This window comes from Phalaenopsis equestris, unplaced genomic scaffold, assembly GCF_001263595.1.
Source record: "Phalaenopsis equestris unplaced genomic scaffold, ASM126359v1 Scaffold000036, whole genome shotgun sequence".
NCBI lineage: Eukaryota > Viridiplantae > Streptophyta > Magnoliopsida > Asparagales > Orchidaceae > Phalaenopsis > Phalaenopsis equestris.
The window spans coordinates 2746660-2762546 of record NW_018164478.1 but is presented as its reverse complement, the minus strand read 5'-3'; the positions used below and the strand labels follow the sequence as shown (position 1 = coordinate 2762546).

General features: G+C 37.5%; 1 protein-coding gene across 1 annotated transcript in view; it reads right to left on the bottom strand.

Moving 5' to 3' along the window:
* The window catches only part of LOC110018829 (AMSH-like ubiquitin thioesterase 2), a 25032-nt gene that overhangs the window by 3175 nt on the left and 5970 nt on the right, over positions 1-15887 (bottom strand). Inside the window, exons 4-9 of the mRNA XM_020716284.1 lie at positions 11078-11209; positions 1478-1509; positions 1097-1385; positions 824-913; positions 646-708; positions 459-533 (exon numbers count right to left, since the gene is read on the bottom strand). Coding sequence (XP_020571943.1) covers positions 459-533; positions 646-708; positions 824-913; positions 1097-1385; positions 1478-1509; positions 11078-11209 — 681 coding nt within the window. The remainder of the gene's footprint in view (positions 1-458; positions 534-645; positions 709-823; positions 914-1096; positions 1386-1477; positions 1510-11077; positions 11210-15887) is intronic.

Here is a 15887-nt window from a genome sequence, read left to right as displayed (position 1 = left end):
GGGGGGGGAGTAACTTTTCAGGGTGTTCCACTTTGGCAGAGAAACACCGTTATTCTGTTCACAGATACCTGAAGGTCTATGTGCACTTTTTTAAGCACAATGGGTTAGAAGACTCGGGCCGAAGGGTCTCACGACACCTTCCATGCATGCCTTTCTAGGCTTAGTGGGAAGACCAATTACTCATCTTTATCTCCCCACTTGGGAGAAGACACCGGAGTACGGCCAAAATTTTGACTTTAAAAAAGAGAAATCAAATAATTCAAAAATATAAAAAAACTCAAAATTAATTGAGAGACAAATTGCAAAAATCAGAATAAAAAAGAGTTCATTGTAAAATAAGAAAAAATTTACAGGAGACTTGATAACTCGTTAATAAACATGATTAATATATACAGAACAACCAACCATCTTCTTCTTAATAATAGGAATAGCTTACTAAAGAAAATACTAATACTCACATGGATCCATCCTGCAGCATAAAGAGACTCCCCGTCCAGTATAGCATGAATCTCTTCTTCATTTAAAGCATTACACTGAGATTCAAGAATAAGCCGTCAATGTTGACAGGAAATAAAAGAAAAGGCAGCTAATATAAAATGATGATAGCATGGTAAATTTAAGTAAAAAATGTTGGATCTAACGTACAGAACTGGAAGTTGATTCTTGCTTAGGCAGTACCAGAGTGGTTACATAATAAGTTTGCATCTCCTGCATTGTGTGTTAGAAAGCTGAAATTTAGCAGATGAAACAGTTATAAGAAAAAATTTAGGATGAGGCATCTAGTTCCATGAATCCCAAAAAAAAAAATGAATGCCAAGCATACGAGGGAGGCACCAAGTATTCCACAAGTCTCCAAATCCTTCTTAGTGTTGTCCTTAGCAAGTTCCATAAACTGTTCCATCAGACCAGCAGACTGAAGAATAAAATCAAATAAAGACATGAACGGATAAGGATCAAATAAATATATCAAATTATGAAAATGCAAATAAACAGAAATAACTCCCATATGCCACAGTTTGGAATTCAATGCAATGAAAAAGGCATAAATGACGCCATGATAAACAAAGTAGAAGTGAGTGACGTTCAGTGCACTCACTATATGCACATCTTTTGTAACCTTGGATGTTGAGGACGTGTCACATGATTCGACATGCAATTTGTTTGGTTCTGGAATAGTTATTTGAGAAACATGACCAATAACAGGAGGAGCCTCCACACACGAAATAGCAGGTGAGGGAGAGTAATGCTGAACTTCATGCACATTGATATCCAAACGCAGATTAAATGGTCCATCTTGAAACGTTGTATGATTGCTCATTATGTCTGTAGCAGTGGAAGAGATCTGCTCAACATGTTTTGTAAGAGCGCTGGAGCTGCTTCTAGTTCTGTCATTTTCAGACAATAGATTAACAACCCAATTTAAATTTTAAAAAATAATAATAATTCCTAATACGTTAGTCAGAAACCACAACTGTACCCTGTTGATTCAAGTACGTCCCGACAAATATCCTGTGAGCAAAATAAAGCACATTTTAGCAACTGTAATAATGAATTGAAACAGAAAAATCTGAAATGCTACCGATAAATATGCCAAGTAGAAGACCAGGATATAAGTCACATTCATTCAAAGCATGAAATGAGATGGGAAGAAAGAAAGACATCAAACACCAAATTTTCATGCTTAGGCTTTCATGCTTAGGCTTCCCCAGATGAAAAAAAAAAAGTTGACTTGTTTTGAAGGGAAGAAAAACTAACAAGAGTTGGTAAGGTTTTGATTCAGATTCACCATGGTAAAATTTCAATGTATTCCAAATGCAACATTAGTAATTCATTTCTTGTGTATTTCAAGTTTAACAGATTTGGGTGAGTCCCAATACACTACAAACTGCAGTTTTTGTCAACAGCTGTCAGTTGCTAGCATCGGCCATCGTCGGTAGCTAAAAACCATCACTTTTTGCTAACATCGATATTGTCATCATTCGTCACCACTACCCATCCTCTCTATGAACCAGTCACCACCCACTGCCAGTTGTTGTCTTCATAATCACCGCCATTGCTACCGTCACCACAATTGTTGTCACCGCCTAGCACCTCCAATAGTCCATAGTTGCGCCCGCAAACACCACCGCTGGCCACCGCTGGCCACCGCTGGCCACCACTGACCACCACCATCAGCATCCGCCGTAGTTAGTCACATGTCGTTACAGCCCATCATCGCCATTGGCTGTAGCCATCGCCTCTGATCACCGGTGTGACTGCCACCATCTAAACTAGCTGTCATCTCAATGCTTTACATTGATTTCATTTTTCTTCAAATAAAATACATAAAACATGTACTCTTGCATTTGTTTTTCACCGAACTAAACAACTCCATAATATTTCAAATACAATGCATTCTTTCTCAACAAACCAAATGATCCCTTCAAAACTCTCCAACAAAGAATCATGAATGTTAATAATTATCTCTTTCTGAAAAAAAAAACCTACCAAAACGATCATAAACATTTAAAATTTTACTTTTTAAAGATAACTCTAATTACATAGGCAAAATTGAATCATAATTAATCATTTAAACCCAAAAGTATTTCCAAATTATAAATCCACTTTTCCTTGAGTAGCATGTGTTGTTGTCAACTGCTGTCAGTTGCTAGCATCGGCCATCATTGGTAGCTAAAAACCATCACTTTTTGCTACCATCGATATTGCCATCATCATCACCACTACCATCCTCTCCATGAACCAGTCACCACTCACTGTCAGTTGTTGTCTTCATAGTCACCGCCACTGCTACTGTTACCACAGTTGCTATCACCACCTAGCACCTCCAATAGTCACCATAGTTGTCGCCCGTGAATACCGCCGCTGGCCACCACTGACCACCACCATCATCATCCGCCGTAGTTAGTCACATGTCGTTACAACCCATCATCGCCATTGGCAGTAGCCATCGCCTCCGATCACCGGTGTTACTGTCACCATCTACATTGGCTGTCACCTCAATGTTTTTACATTGATTTCATTTTTCTTCAAATAAAATACATAAAACTTATACTCTAGCATTTGTTTTGCACCGAACTAAACAACTCCATAATATTCCAAATACATTGCATTCTTTCTCAACAAACCAAATGATCCCTTCAAAACTCTCCAACAAAGAATCATGAATGACCAACACCCCCCGACAACATATTTGGCCATTTTGATTGGCTATGGGTGACAAAAGCAGGGGAGGCTTTTTCTTTCTCTGAAGTTGGGCCTATTAGGCTGGGCCCCACCAGTTATAAATATGTTGCTTGCTGAGTTAGGGTTTAATTTTGTTTTTGTTTTAAGATTTGTGCCTCTAGGTGTCTCCCCCTGCTAGGGTTGTATCCGATGACAAGTGATGCTCTGATTGTATCCTGCTCCGACAAGGTGATTATCTCCTCGATTACCCCACACACCCTTCTCCATATTCTAGCCATCGACCACCCTCTCCCCTTCCTTCTAGTCCAGCCGCTAGCCACCCCATCCCCTCATTTTCTATTCCAGCCACCGGTCACCCCATCACCATCCTCCCAATCCAGCTGCAGACCTCTTATCCTCTTCTTCGCTTCCTGCTTCTAGCCGCCCGCCGCCCTACAGTCTACCTACCTCCCAGATTCCAGCCACAAACCTTCCCCAATCTCTATCCTTGATTTCCTAGTCGTCGGTCAACCCTCCCCTTTCCTATATCCAACCACCAGTCACCTGTTTCTTGCCCTTCCCTATCTCTGTCACCGTTGTCCCTGGTTATTCCTCTTCGAGCCCTAGCAGGATATTGTCGTTGTTGTGTTTTCTATTTCCATTTGATCGTGATTATAGCCTAGTCTGTTTAGAGTAGCAATATTTGTTTTCGTTTTTATGGTTTTGGAATAAATCCAGTATCAATCTCTCGCTCTCTCCCCCCTCACTCACTTTGTAGTGCTTCCTTATTTTGCTTTATAGGCAAGGGAGGTGGGGTCATTTCATCGTTCTAAGCAGGAAGAAGACGTTCCTTTCAAAGCCAAACAATTTCAACCAAAGAAAACAAATTGAGAGATGTACAAAGGAGAGAAGTAATGCAGGAGATGATACCATTGAACGAAGTTGAAGGTAACGACGCCAACGAGCAGAAAGTAAGTGAGAGAGGAAGACAAAGGCTGAGGAGACAAGGGTGGTATCCTGTACAAGAACCATGCCACTGAAGTTTGAGATTGGGAGAGAAGGACGAAGAAAGCTCTCGCGGTGAGAAAATCTAGTCTAGGGCATGAGTGGTAGGATTGTGGATTTAGCTTGAAAATCGTTTATCGCTTGAAAATATGGATTGAGATCAGATTGAAATAAACGAGCTACACTATGAGCCAAAAAGTTGGATTTTTTAGCATATTTGAGCCATAAATGGATTGGCTTGAACTAGCTGGAGATCAGCTCGAAATATTTTTTTATTTATAAAAGTTATATATATAATGCTAAGAAAATCAAATATAACGAGCCACGAGCCAATTTTGAGATGGAACAAATCCAAATAACTCAATTCGAGCGAGCTTGTTTTGATTTTAGGCCGCATTGAGCCGATTTGACGTTGGAACAAGCGAAAATAACTCAGTTTGAGCTAACTTGTTTCGATTTTAAGCAGATTGGGCTCGATTCAGTTTCATGCCGAGCTGATTTTGAGTTGCACTCAATCCAATCCAATCGATTTTGAGCCGACCCCAGCTCAACTTGAAAGCAGATCTTTAAAAGCAATAGCGAGCGATGCGAACAACTCTAGCAGGAGCAACAATGTTGGAGCATTGAGACTTAGCAAAAGGTAGGAGAACTATGTAGTTTCCATCCTTTGTGACTAAGTGTTCTTGAATCCATTATGCTGAGTACGACTAGGGTTGTCAAAAAAGCTCGTTATTCGCGAATAGCTCGTGTTCGGCTCGTTAAGTAGCTCGTGTAGCCTATTTCGTTAAGAAACCGAGCCGAACACGAACAATTCTTTGTTCGCTCGTGTTCGGCTTGTTTTAGCTCCAAAATAAACAAAAAATTATATAATTATTTATATAATAATATATTACATATATTATTTATATAATAATATATTATATATATTTATATCTAAATTTAAATCATAACATCTCATGTGGTAATGTGGTTAATCCCTTATTTTCTATAGATTTGGTCCAGGTTCGAATCTCACACTTTACATCTATTTTTTTCAATTTAATTTTAACGAGCCAATTTCGAGCCGAACACGAACACAAATATTTAAATCGAGTCGAACACGAACACACTGTTCACAAGCCAATTTCGAACACGAGCCAATTTCGAACGCGAGCTATTCCAACGAGCCGAACATGAGCCAAGCCTGAGCTCGCTCAAGCTCGGCTCGTTTTACAACCTTAAGTACGACGATCAAACTATCATGGTTTCCCTAACAGAATATAACATGCATCCATTGGTACAACATTGCACCACATCTGATTCTACAGTTGGTTCTCAATTGGAAAACTCCACGAGGCATTTCCCGCCAATACAGATCACGTTCCCATTCTCCAATCACGTGAGAGAATACAGTTCAGAATGTCTATTGGCATTAGGCTCAACCTGTCCACCATCTATGTAAACATCATGTTCTTACTACTACCTCCATGGATGATAAGGCTGCACACTTTTCCCTTCACAGTGCAATGGGTATGAAAGATATTATGGTAAAGCCACTGCTGCTCTCTTGTAACCTCCATTTAAAAGACCCGTCGAACTACAAGCATTTCACCCTCATCTGTTGTAAGTTGGCACTCCTCACCTAGTTGATGCTGAAGTTAACCCAAACAACAACGAAAAAGCAAGATATTCTTACTTCAAAGCTAATAAGCAGTTACAACCAACACACTAAAACAAGAAATAACAACAGGCCCGACACAAAAACTCAAATGATAGTCAATTCATGAGTGGTGAAGACTAGGTGGCCTGGAATGGGTAGTTGGGGGTGTTGGAGGGTGTTGGTTACAACAGGTAAGGTTTCTGAGAGGTGGTAGGGCTTGTGAGCAGCTAGATCAACAATATAATATCAAAGGGAAGGAGTTGCGGGACTGTGGTAGTGATGTCGCATGGTTGGAAAACGGTATAATAGCAAGGCAAGTAGTTGCGGGGCTGCGACAGCGATGTCAGAAGGCTGGAAAACAGGAGAACATGTTTGCTATTTTTCGGATGGCAACAGCGAGGGACGGCGATTAGAAGTAATGTGGGAAGTTTGTGGAAGGGTGAAAAAGGCTGTGTTGGGTGGCATCAAGGTTGGGAAGGAAGGGAGAGGGAAAAACAACAATAGTTGTTGTCCTGAGGGGTGGCTGGAGCATGGAAGGATGACATTTAGTGGCAAGAAGCAATGGGGGAAGGATAAATAATCACCTCGAGAGCGAGATACAACCAGAGTACCACTCGACCCTTGGATACAACCCTGAAAGGATGAAAACGGACGCCTGCGGCTGTCCTAAATAAACTCACACAAAAAATTGTAATTCAAAACCTAATATAACACATATTTGAAAAGACTAAAAATGAATGAGAGGAAATGAGGTAACTTGCTAAAAATCAGAAAGAAATCGAACGATTGCCAGTTGGTTTGACTATGCGCCTCTCACACGACCCCAGAAGCCGTGTTGGGTCTAACAGCAGGAGACGCCTGTGTCACTTGCTCTTCAGTTGCCTCCTCACCTCCTCCAATGCACCCCGCTCGGTGAACGAAACGGCTCGGCTTGTGGGGCAACTAGAGGCAATACGTCCATATCCATAACATCTTAAGCATTTCCTAGCTGGAACTATGTTGGGCGTGCTACTCTTCTCAGACTTCTCACTCTGAAGGACTGTCATTCTCTAGGCTAGTCTTCTCAACTCCCTCAGGTGTACTCCTGCAATACTCCCAAATGTGGGTAGCTACCTGAATATCGTTGGTTACTTGCTCTGCTTCTACTGTCTCTCCACCTTCAATACCAGGGTATGACATCACCCAACAACCAATAGGGTTGAAGCAAGACCACATTACTAAACCCTCCAAAGTACCCGACTATCGTGTTCTCCTCTAGCTTTGTTAGCTTTCATTTCATCTTAAGCGACTCAAATTCCGCCGTAAACTCTTCCAAGAACAATTCCACCGGATAAAGAACATGTCCTGACAGCAGTGTGGGAGTAGATATTTTCTTCACATCTCCTTCTTAATCTTCTCCCAGGTAGTGATCTCATTTTGACATTCTCCCTGTCTCTCTTTCTCTTTAGATTATTTTTTACAAAGAAGCACTCTTCTTCAGCTTCATGGCAGCAAATTTCATTTTCCTGTCAGTGCGTAACTCCTTATATTTAAAAATTTTATCAACCATCTGCAGTCACTCAATGAAGTCATCCAGATTCATTCTTCCCCAAAATCTGGTATGGCTACCATCACTCTGAGTTCCTTATGTCCTCCAACAGGAAAATCATCTCTCGGCCTCTTATGATATTGAATCCCAAAGCCTCATGGCCTACCTTCCTCTTCACTGGAATCATTCCTACGGAAGAGATTTAGGCGTTCCTCACACTCTCCTTTTCGAGTCTCACTAACACAATTGACAGTGACCTCTCCCTGAGTTTTCCCCTCAATTTCAGCAAGTCTTTGTTGAAGTCGCCAAAGTTTCCATTAAAACTTTTCCATGGTAAGCATTTGATCGGGTTCCGACAGTTATCTCCTCAGGGGCATGGTTAGGGTTTGGGTCTGGGTAGGTGGAAAAGAGCGTATGGGGTGATGTAGGGTGGGAAAGAAAAATTTTAGGTGGTCGATTTGAAAAATTCAATAATAGTGTGGGAGATTTTGGTAACCATAGGAGAAGACTAGGGTCAGACTAACCCCAATATTAAATGATACAAAAGGTAACCAAACAACAATAGAAAAATCAAATATTATTACCGAATTCAAATAGAAGCTTACAATCACCCAAACAAAAATAGAAAATGACAATGACACAACATACAAACTTACATTAGGGTTTGATTCAGAGTTGTCCCAAACAAACATACCATAAATACTAACCTCAAACTCACATAAATAATTTTAAAATAATAAGATAACTATGAGTGTGAACAAGGGACCGACCGACACTCCACAGTAAGAAAAGACCTGGACTGATTAGATTCAAGCATGTAGGCATAAGTCTGCTTCAGCCTCAAAAGTCCTGCGTCCGCCCCACGTCATCTTCATTTAGCAACCACTAGGTTATAAATTTAAAGAGAAAGAAGATAAGATTTTGAACCTGAATAAGGCTTTCTACGGGTTGAACAAGCACCTAGGGCTCAGAACAACATCATCGACAAGTATTTCCTCGAGAAAAACTTCATCAAATGCCCTCTACGTCAAAGTCAAGGATGGAGATGCCTAGATAGTGTGCTTGTATGTGGATCATTTGATCTTCATTGGAAGTAATCCAATAATGTTCAAAGAGTTCAAGAGAATGATGACTAAAGAGTTTGAGATGACAGATATTTGGCGAATGACATATTATCTCATAATTGAAATTAAACAAAAAGTTAAAGACATCTTTATTTTTGAAGAAAGTTATAGAAAGGAAATCCTCAAGAAATCAATATGAACGATTGCAAGCCCATAAACACGCCATTAGAATGTGGAGACAAGTTATCCAATAATGAGAATGGAGAAAAGATTAATTCAACCTTTGTTTAAGGGCTTGATTGTAAGCTTGCACTGCTTGATTTGCACCAAGCCGGATATTCTTTATGTTGTTAGACTCGTTAGCCACCATATGGAGGCTCTACTTGGAGCTGCCAAGAGGATTCTTCACTATATCAAAGGGATGAATGAATTATATTCATCATCAATGATTACAAGCTTGTCGGATATAGTGATGGCGACTGGACTGGAGACTTGGATGAGATAAAAACACCACAGATTTGTGTTTTACACGGGAGACGTTGTTTATAATTGGATGTAAAAAAAACAATCAATTGTCACCATCTCTACTTGTCAAGCTGAGCATGTTGTTACAACTTCTGGTGTTTGTCTTTGTTGAAGTTAAGTTTGCCACAAGAAAAGCTAATGAAAATTTATGTTGACAACATATCAGTTATCGCTTTAGCGAAGAATCATGTTTTTCATGATCAAAATAAACATATCGACACACACTATCACTTCATTAGATGATGCATCACAAGAAAGAAAGTGCACATAGATTATGTGAAGTCTCATGATTAAGTAACTGATATCTTCACCAAGCCGCTCAAGTATGAAGATTTTATCAAGATAAAAAAATTGTTCGGGATGACAAATCAACTTTAAGAGAGGGTATTGAAAAAATCAAACTTGATTTTGGCCAATATGTAATTGGGCTTTAATTGAGCCCATAATCTAGAATGGTCTTTCGAGAATTCTAGAGACTCATTCTAAAAGAAAATTTTAGAGGATTCTAGAAGCCATTTTAAAAGAGTGTTTAAAAAAATCTGGAATATGTAATTAAAGATTTTTGTAAGAGAAGATAGAAGAGTATTCTAAAGAGTTAATAGTTGCTATAAGATTGAAATATGTTGGCACGATCCTAATAAGGATGTCACTAGTATAAATAGATGTAATGTGTTTGAGTTTAAATTAAGAAGAAAATAAAGCAAAATAAAATTACTTCTTTCAAATTTTATTCCTCTTCTTTCTTAGCATTCATTCTGTCCTAATAGTCTTTTTATTTCTAACACAAACACTATATGTCATCTATCCTGCAAGCGCTACCTTTTATCACTCTTTCAAAAATGATCTTCTTTGTCTCTATTTAAATTTTATACCATGTTGAATATGATACAAAATTTAAATTTTATACCATGTTGATTTCTTACACTCCAAAATTGCCTTGCCATTTGACAGGTGATCAAGATGAAATATTTTTTATATTCTTTCAATGAAATCTGAAAATCTCCTGAATGAATAGGCTTTTAAATCCATTTAAACTCAGGTTAACATCCATTTTCCAAAATATAAAACTGTAATGCTCTATTAGGCACGGGCATACTAATCATGAACACTTGTCAGTGGGAATGGAGGCGCCGATAAATCAATGATGTGATATATTAGCCGCTTTAAAAGTAGAAGAGACATGAGACTAAGAAACAGAAAGAGCAACGACAGAAGGCCGTTGATGCGGAAAACAAAGTGCCACGCACAGTAAAAGATCAACAAGATTGAAGCTGAGATGTGCGATCAACAAGTCATCAAAGTCACGGTTCTTGGTGGGAGAGAGCAACAACAACCATGCCAATCCACAAAAAACAACAAAACTATCTATAATGACAAATGGCCATGCATAAAAATTTCAAGCCTGTCAATCGGCAACAGCCCTGTCAAAGTAGCAGTTATGGAAAGCATACCTTAGATATAAAGTTCAACAGCTTATGGTTACAGACAAAATTTGTTAGAATATGGCTCAATTAAATGATGCTTTAAAAACCAGTTTAAATTTGAGCATCTGCATAATTCAAATTAGTTTGGCCCCAAAAAATAAAAGATAAACCTTAGAAAAGCAAAAAACGTAACCTACCGTTTTTGTGTGTAAGAGTAAGCATCCTCTAATATCAATGGAAAAATAAAAATATGCATTCCACTTTGAGCATCCTAGGCCGTTGCAAAACTAGCCTATTTTGAGAGTGAAAAAATATTCCCACCGAGAAAGATTTTTTTCCCCTCACTTTTGGCATATAAATTTATTGAGAGTCAGGTGCAAAAAATAAGAAAAAAAAAAGCTTAATAATATTAAAAAATAATAGAAAAGTTCATAATGATGAAAATAATTAAATTTCAGGGTTGGAAATGCCCACCCGAAAATGTACCAGATTCCACCCATCCACAGGGAGACTGCAGTATTATTTCCAATATACTTATGAGGGGATCAACATTCAATAAAAACATGCTCACAGAAATCTGAAAATCACTGATCTGAAGTCGAATGTTTGTTGACATTTATAGAGGAATGTTGTATTAAATTAATCATTTCATAAGAACATCAAATGGAAGCACCAACCCATACAAAAGTTCAAGAAACATAAACGATAAAATGTTCAAAAAAGAGCATACCTTATGACCACTGCGCGTGTTATCAATTTCAGTTTCTCTATAACATCCTGTGGAACATCTACTAAACCTAACGTTTTTAGCAGCTGTTTGTGAATTCAAGTTCTCAAGCTCTCTGTCAACTTGACCTAAAATCTGATCCAAAGATGAAGAAGTTATGAATAAGCATTTCTCTATTTTAGTTCTTTTTATCATTATTTTTTAAGTCCATAATCAATATCAGTAAAAGCTTGCACAACAAGCTGTAAAAATGGAGAAACTTCTATATTTATATGTTGAGCAAATGTGATTTTGACGAGGACTGACAATGGACATAATTGAAGAACAAAAAATAAATGTGTGATAGTTTCTAAACAAGAATTCTTGTCGAAATAACATGGAAGTGAAATTAATAAAAAAAAAAACATTATACAAGCTCCATCAGAAAGGAACATTTAAAATGAATTTTTTTAGTCAAGCCAAATTTGATGTGAATATGGAAAATAATGACAAATAAGTTTTAGGAGAGTCTAACATTATATTGAGCATTAGTGAGGAGATTTAATGGTGAAACCAGAAGGTACGTAAGGTCATTAAGAAAACAATTTATGCTTTTAATGAATGCCAAAAGTCAAATACTACCAACGCTTATAATGACTGTAAAAGCCTACAAATTTTGTAAAAAGAGCAGTGAGAAAGCAACAGTATAAATTTTATGATTGGTTTACTACCTAGAAGGTAGAAAAGGCAATATAAAAATCGATGAAGTAAGATGAATTCGATTTAAGTTAGAGATATAAAAAGGTAAGGTTTTTATTGTTTTGTTTTAATTTTTTAATTTTGGTGATTTAGAATGCCCATAAGAACGGAATGTAGTCTTTTATTACTTTGATGACAGGGTTTGGTTGGTTGGTTAAAAGTTCACTGATTTTCCATAAAGTTCACTAATTTTATCCTAGTTGTTTGTTTTCATGCTGTTGTATCTGTAGAATCCAAATTTTGACACCTGCATTGGTTTGTGATCGATTTTTATCACATTCCTGTGGTAAGTCGTCAATTATTGTGGTTCCTAAAGCATAACCTAGTCATTTGTTGTGTAATTTTTTAAGCGACTTTTTAATATTTAGGATTATATTCAAATGTTTATCATGCACCTGGACTTCAAAAGTTTTCTATTGAGGAGAACAAAGGCTCGAATCTGTCTCGATTAACATGTTAACCTAAGTGTATTTAAACAGGGCTCAATTTCCTCCGAACAACCAAACTTGAGGGGTTAAATGATAAATATCATATTTGAGGAATTTCATAGGGAACCTTTGCTTTAATAAAATTTATATTATTTGAATATTTTATTCTTGATGAGATATTGATTCATTTGAAAGCAGTGCAAGAGAAAATATTAATTATTAGGATAAATAATTAGTTTGTACTGATGTGATGCCTAGATTTTGTGTTTGGGGATCTCATTACCTTGTTCTTTCTTCATCTACATCATTTAAATTTGGCTTAAGAGCAATGACTAATTTTAGGTAAAATAATTAGAACTAACATCCTTATTGTCGAGTCAATCACAGTCAAGTTTGTTTTTTTACAGTTTCAATGTCCTCACAAAATTTATTTCATTTATTTAATCATCAGATTATTTTTTTAATGTGAATTTCTCATACTTTATGTTACATCAAAATTAAGACGAGTTCTTGTTCTAGCTTGAGGTTTGTGAAACTATGATTTTCAAAGTCATGTTGTGATTTCATCCTCTGCACCATTTATTATATTCAGAATCATACACCCTAAGGCATCATAAACAAAATTAGTAGTAGAGCCTGCAGTTTTATTAATATGTCAACTAAAAGTGGGACTCCATATTGAGGTTAATTAGTAAATCACCAAAGATATGGAATTCTAATAGAATTGTTTAATTAAAATATATCAAATGAGGGAGGACATTAATCAAGCTTCATATGGATATAAATTGAAAATTCAAATAAATTCAGTCACTTCATCAATGTATCTAATTGGAATCTCTTGCATCAACAAGCAACTAGGGTTTGGATTCTTTTCTCTTTCAATCCACTTCGTCTAAAATCACATCCAACATTATGCCAGATGGTTCTACATATCTCATTTCAAAAATTAACTTTGATGATGAAATCGGGTCCATTATAGAAGTTGATATAAAATTATCTTATGCATTGCGTGATGAACCTATATGTGATGATTGATTGATTATATTACAAGAAATACAATTATGTTTTTTAATGAATATTATATACTTCATTCAATAAAATTAAAATTTTGTTAAACCAGATGGAGTTCGCAAAGACATGAAAGTTCAAACTTATCAAAAACAAGAGTCTTAAACATTTGAATGCCAAATTAACAACTTGAAAATTTGTAGAATTTATTTTAATCGATTTACTTTAGGCTGTTAACTTCAATTTATTTGGATCATGCCTATAATGATGCATATGAGAAGTATATGAGACCTTATGATTTCTGACACTTCAGTTTAGCTATTATGTTGGTCAATTCAGCCATCGGCTCATTGGTTTAATATTACATTCAATGGTTTGGTGATGAGTTCACTATTTTTTCTTTTTCAGTATATGTAAAATCTAGAGTTAAGCTCCTATAATGGGTTATGATCTATTATTATACAAATATTATAGTTTGTTGTCATCTTTTGTATTGTTCACTATAATGAAATGTGATGTTTGCAACCCCATTCCTATGGTTCTCCTGCCCATGTAGATCCATGAGTTTTCTACAAAATAAGAGAAAAAAGAGTTTACATTGAACTCCTTAGATTTAAGCCGATGTGTTGACCTCGCTTTCGGTCGAGGTGCAGTTTTCCCTTCCTTAGTAGCCTAGGATCTAGCCATATGATATTTCTGTCGACTACTCCTAAAAAACTAGTGAAGGAGCCCTCCCCGTTCGCAATTCTGAACTTTTCTTCGCTCAACTTGACGTTCCATATAGTAGTTTTGACCGCTATTGCTTAGCAGGTAAGGCTACTCCGAAGGAACTCAGAGAGTATTCCTATAGGACTGTCGGCCTTAGGATTGACTGTACTCGTTGATTTGGCGCCGCCGTCCTCTGCACCGTCCTGTTTGATTAAACTCATACCGGAATTTTGATAGGATTCGGACCGCGACGCGTTTTGACCCGATCAATGACGAGTTTGCCCGAACGACTTCGGATGACGAAACAGACTGCGTCGATGAGTCCAGAACATCGACTTTGCCTAGGGGGGACGTTCGTTTTATTGCGCGGCACGTCTTGAGGAAAATACATATTTAAATGTTAATTATAATAATAAATAATATTTTATTTTTATTATTATTATAATTAATAACTTATATTAAAAATCCTTAACCTAATTTCATTTTCCCCTCTCGTTTCTTCCTCTCGCGCTCGTGGACCTCTGCCCTAGCCGCGGTTCGCTCGGTTTCGCTTGGCCCACTCCTTCGTGTCGTTGGAGACTCGTTCTCGTGCTCGCCTTGCGCACGCGGGACGATCCCGCGACCCATCCCTTATCGTATCTCATCCTCTGCCTCTCGCACGTCCGTATGGGGGCGTCTGCTCCTCTCGATCCTTCGGTCCGTATGTGATCCCCTAATAATTCTGTCTCTTTCTCTTTAGTTTATATGATACTCTATTTGATGTGTTTCAAGTGGCAGAAAATCTCTGAGGGGGGGGAAACTCTGTCATTTTCTTTTCTCACTTACTTCTTTCGCCTGTTGTACTTGGGTTGGTTTTCTCTTACTGTTGGAGGAAGGATTGAAGTGGAGGAGTGCTTTGAAAATTTCTGTGTGGCTTTTCTTTGCTTCAGGGAGGTACTTTCTCCCCCTTTGTGCCTTGTCTTTCTTCGGTTTCTCTCTGCCGAGCCCCTCAAGCTTAGTGCAGTGGACGATACAACATGCTTACGTGATATTACACTTATTTATTTTTTTTTTGAAATACTTGGTACTCAAGCATCTAGAAATGGAAAATGTGAGCATGTTCTAGAAGTTAGACTTGATTACTTGCTTAAAGTGGTGAAGCTATGACATGTTTTTATTTATTGTAGCATATTTTTATTGGAAGCAATTAGAAGGGTTGAAACGTGGCTTTTAGACAATGTTAGCTCCTCTTGCAAGCATGTTAGGATATGTATCATGAAGCTTTTCATTTATTCTTATATAGCATGAGACATTGGAAGGTTTATTTGGTCTTTCACGCATGTGGGGCTCGGTTTTAGCTCCTATGGTTGCCTCATTTGTTCAAAATCTATATGGAGTATGAAAAGATTTATTTTTTGAAGTCTCTTGAAGTTTATCTTGAAGGCTTGGTGTTTGATTTATCACTGCTCTTTCTCATTCAAGTATTGGTTCAGAAAAGGAATTTTTGGAGGCCTTGAAATGTTAGCTTTGAGATTTATGCATACTTCTTTACTTCATACTATCCTGTTCATATAAAATACATGCTGAGGGGGAGTTGTTTTAGTCATTGAATGGGCCGGTTTTGGCCCTCGGTGGGTTCGGTTTTGGTCTCTAGTGGCTTTTCCTTGCTCGAAACATATACTATGAAAAAAAAGGAATTTCTTTAATTTGGAGGGTCCTATAAATTGTTTTGGAGGCTTGTTTTAACCCCTCATGAGGCATCCTTTTGTTTAAATACCTATTGGAAGTTGTTTCATGCTTGGAATACTTAAGTTGGGGGCCTAAATATACTTTCTATGTTATTGTTCTTGTTTAAGTCATATATTGGCTCGATATCTTGATATTTCAAAAGCTTGTGAGCTGTTCCTTGGCGTTGAATGGCTCGGTTTTATCTTGTTTTATCTTGAAATGGC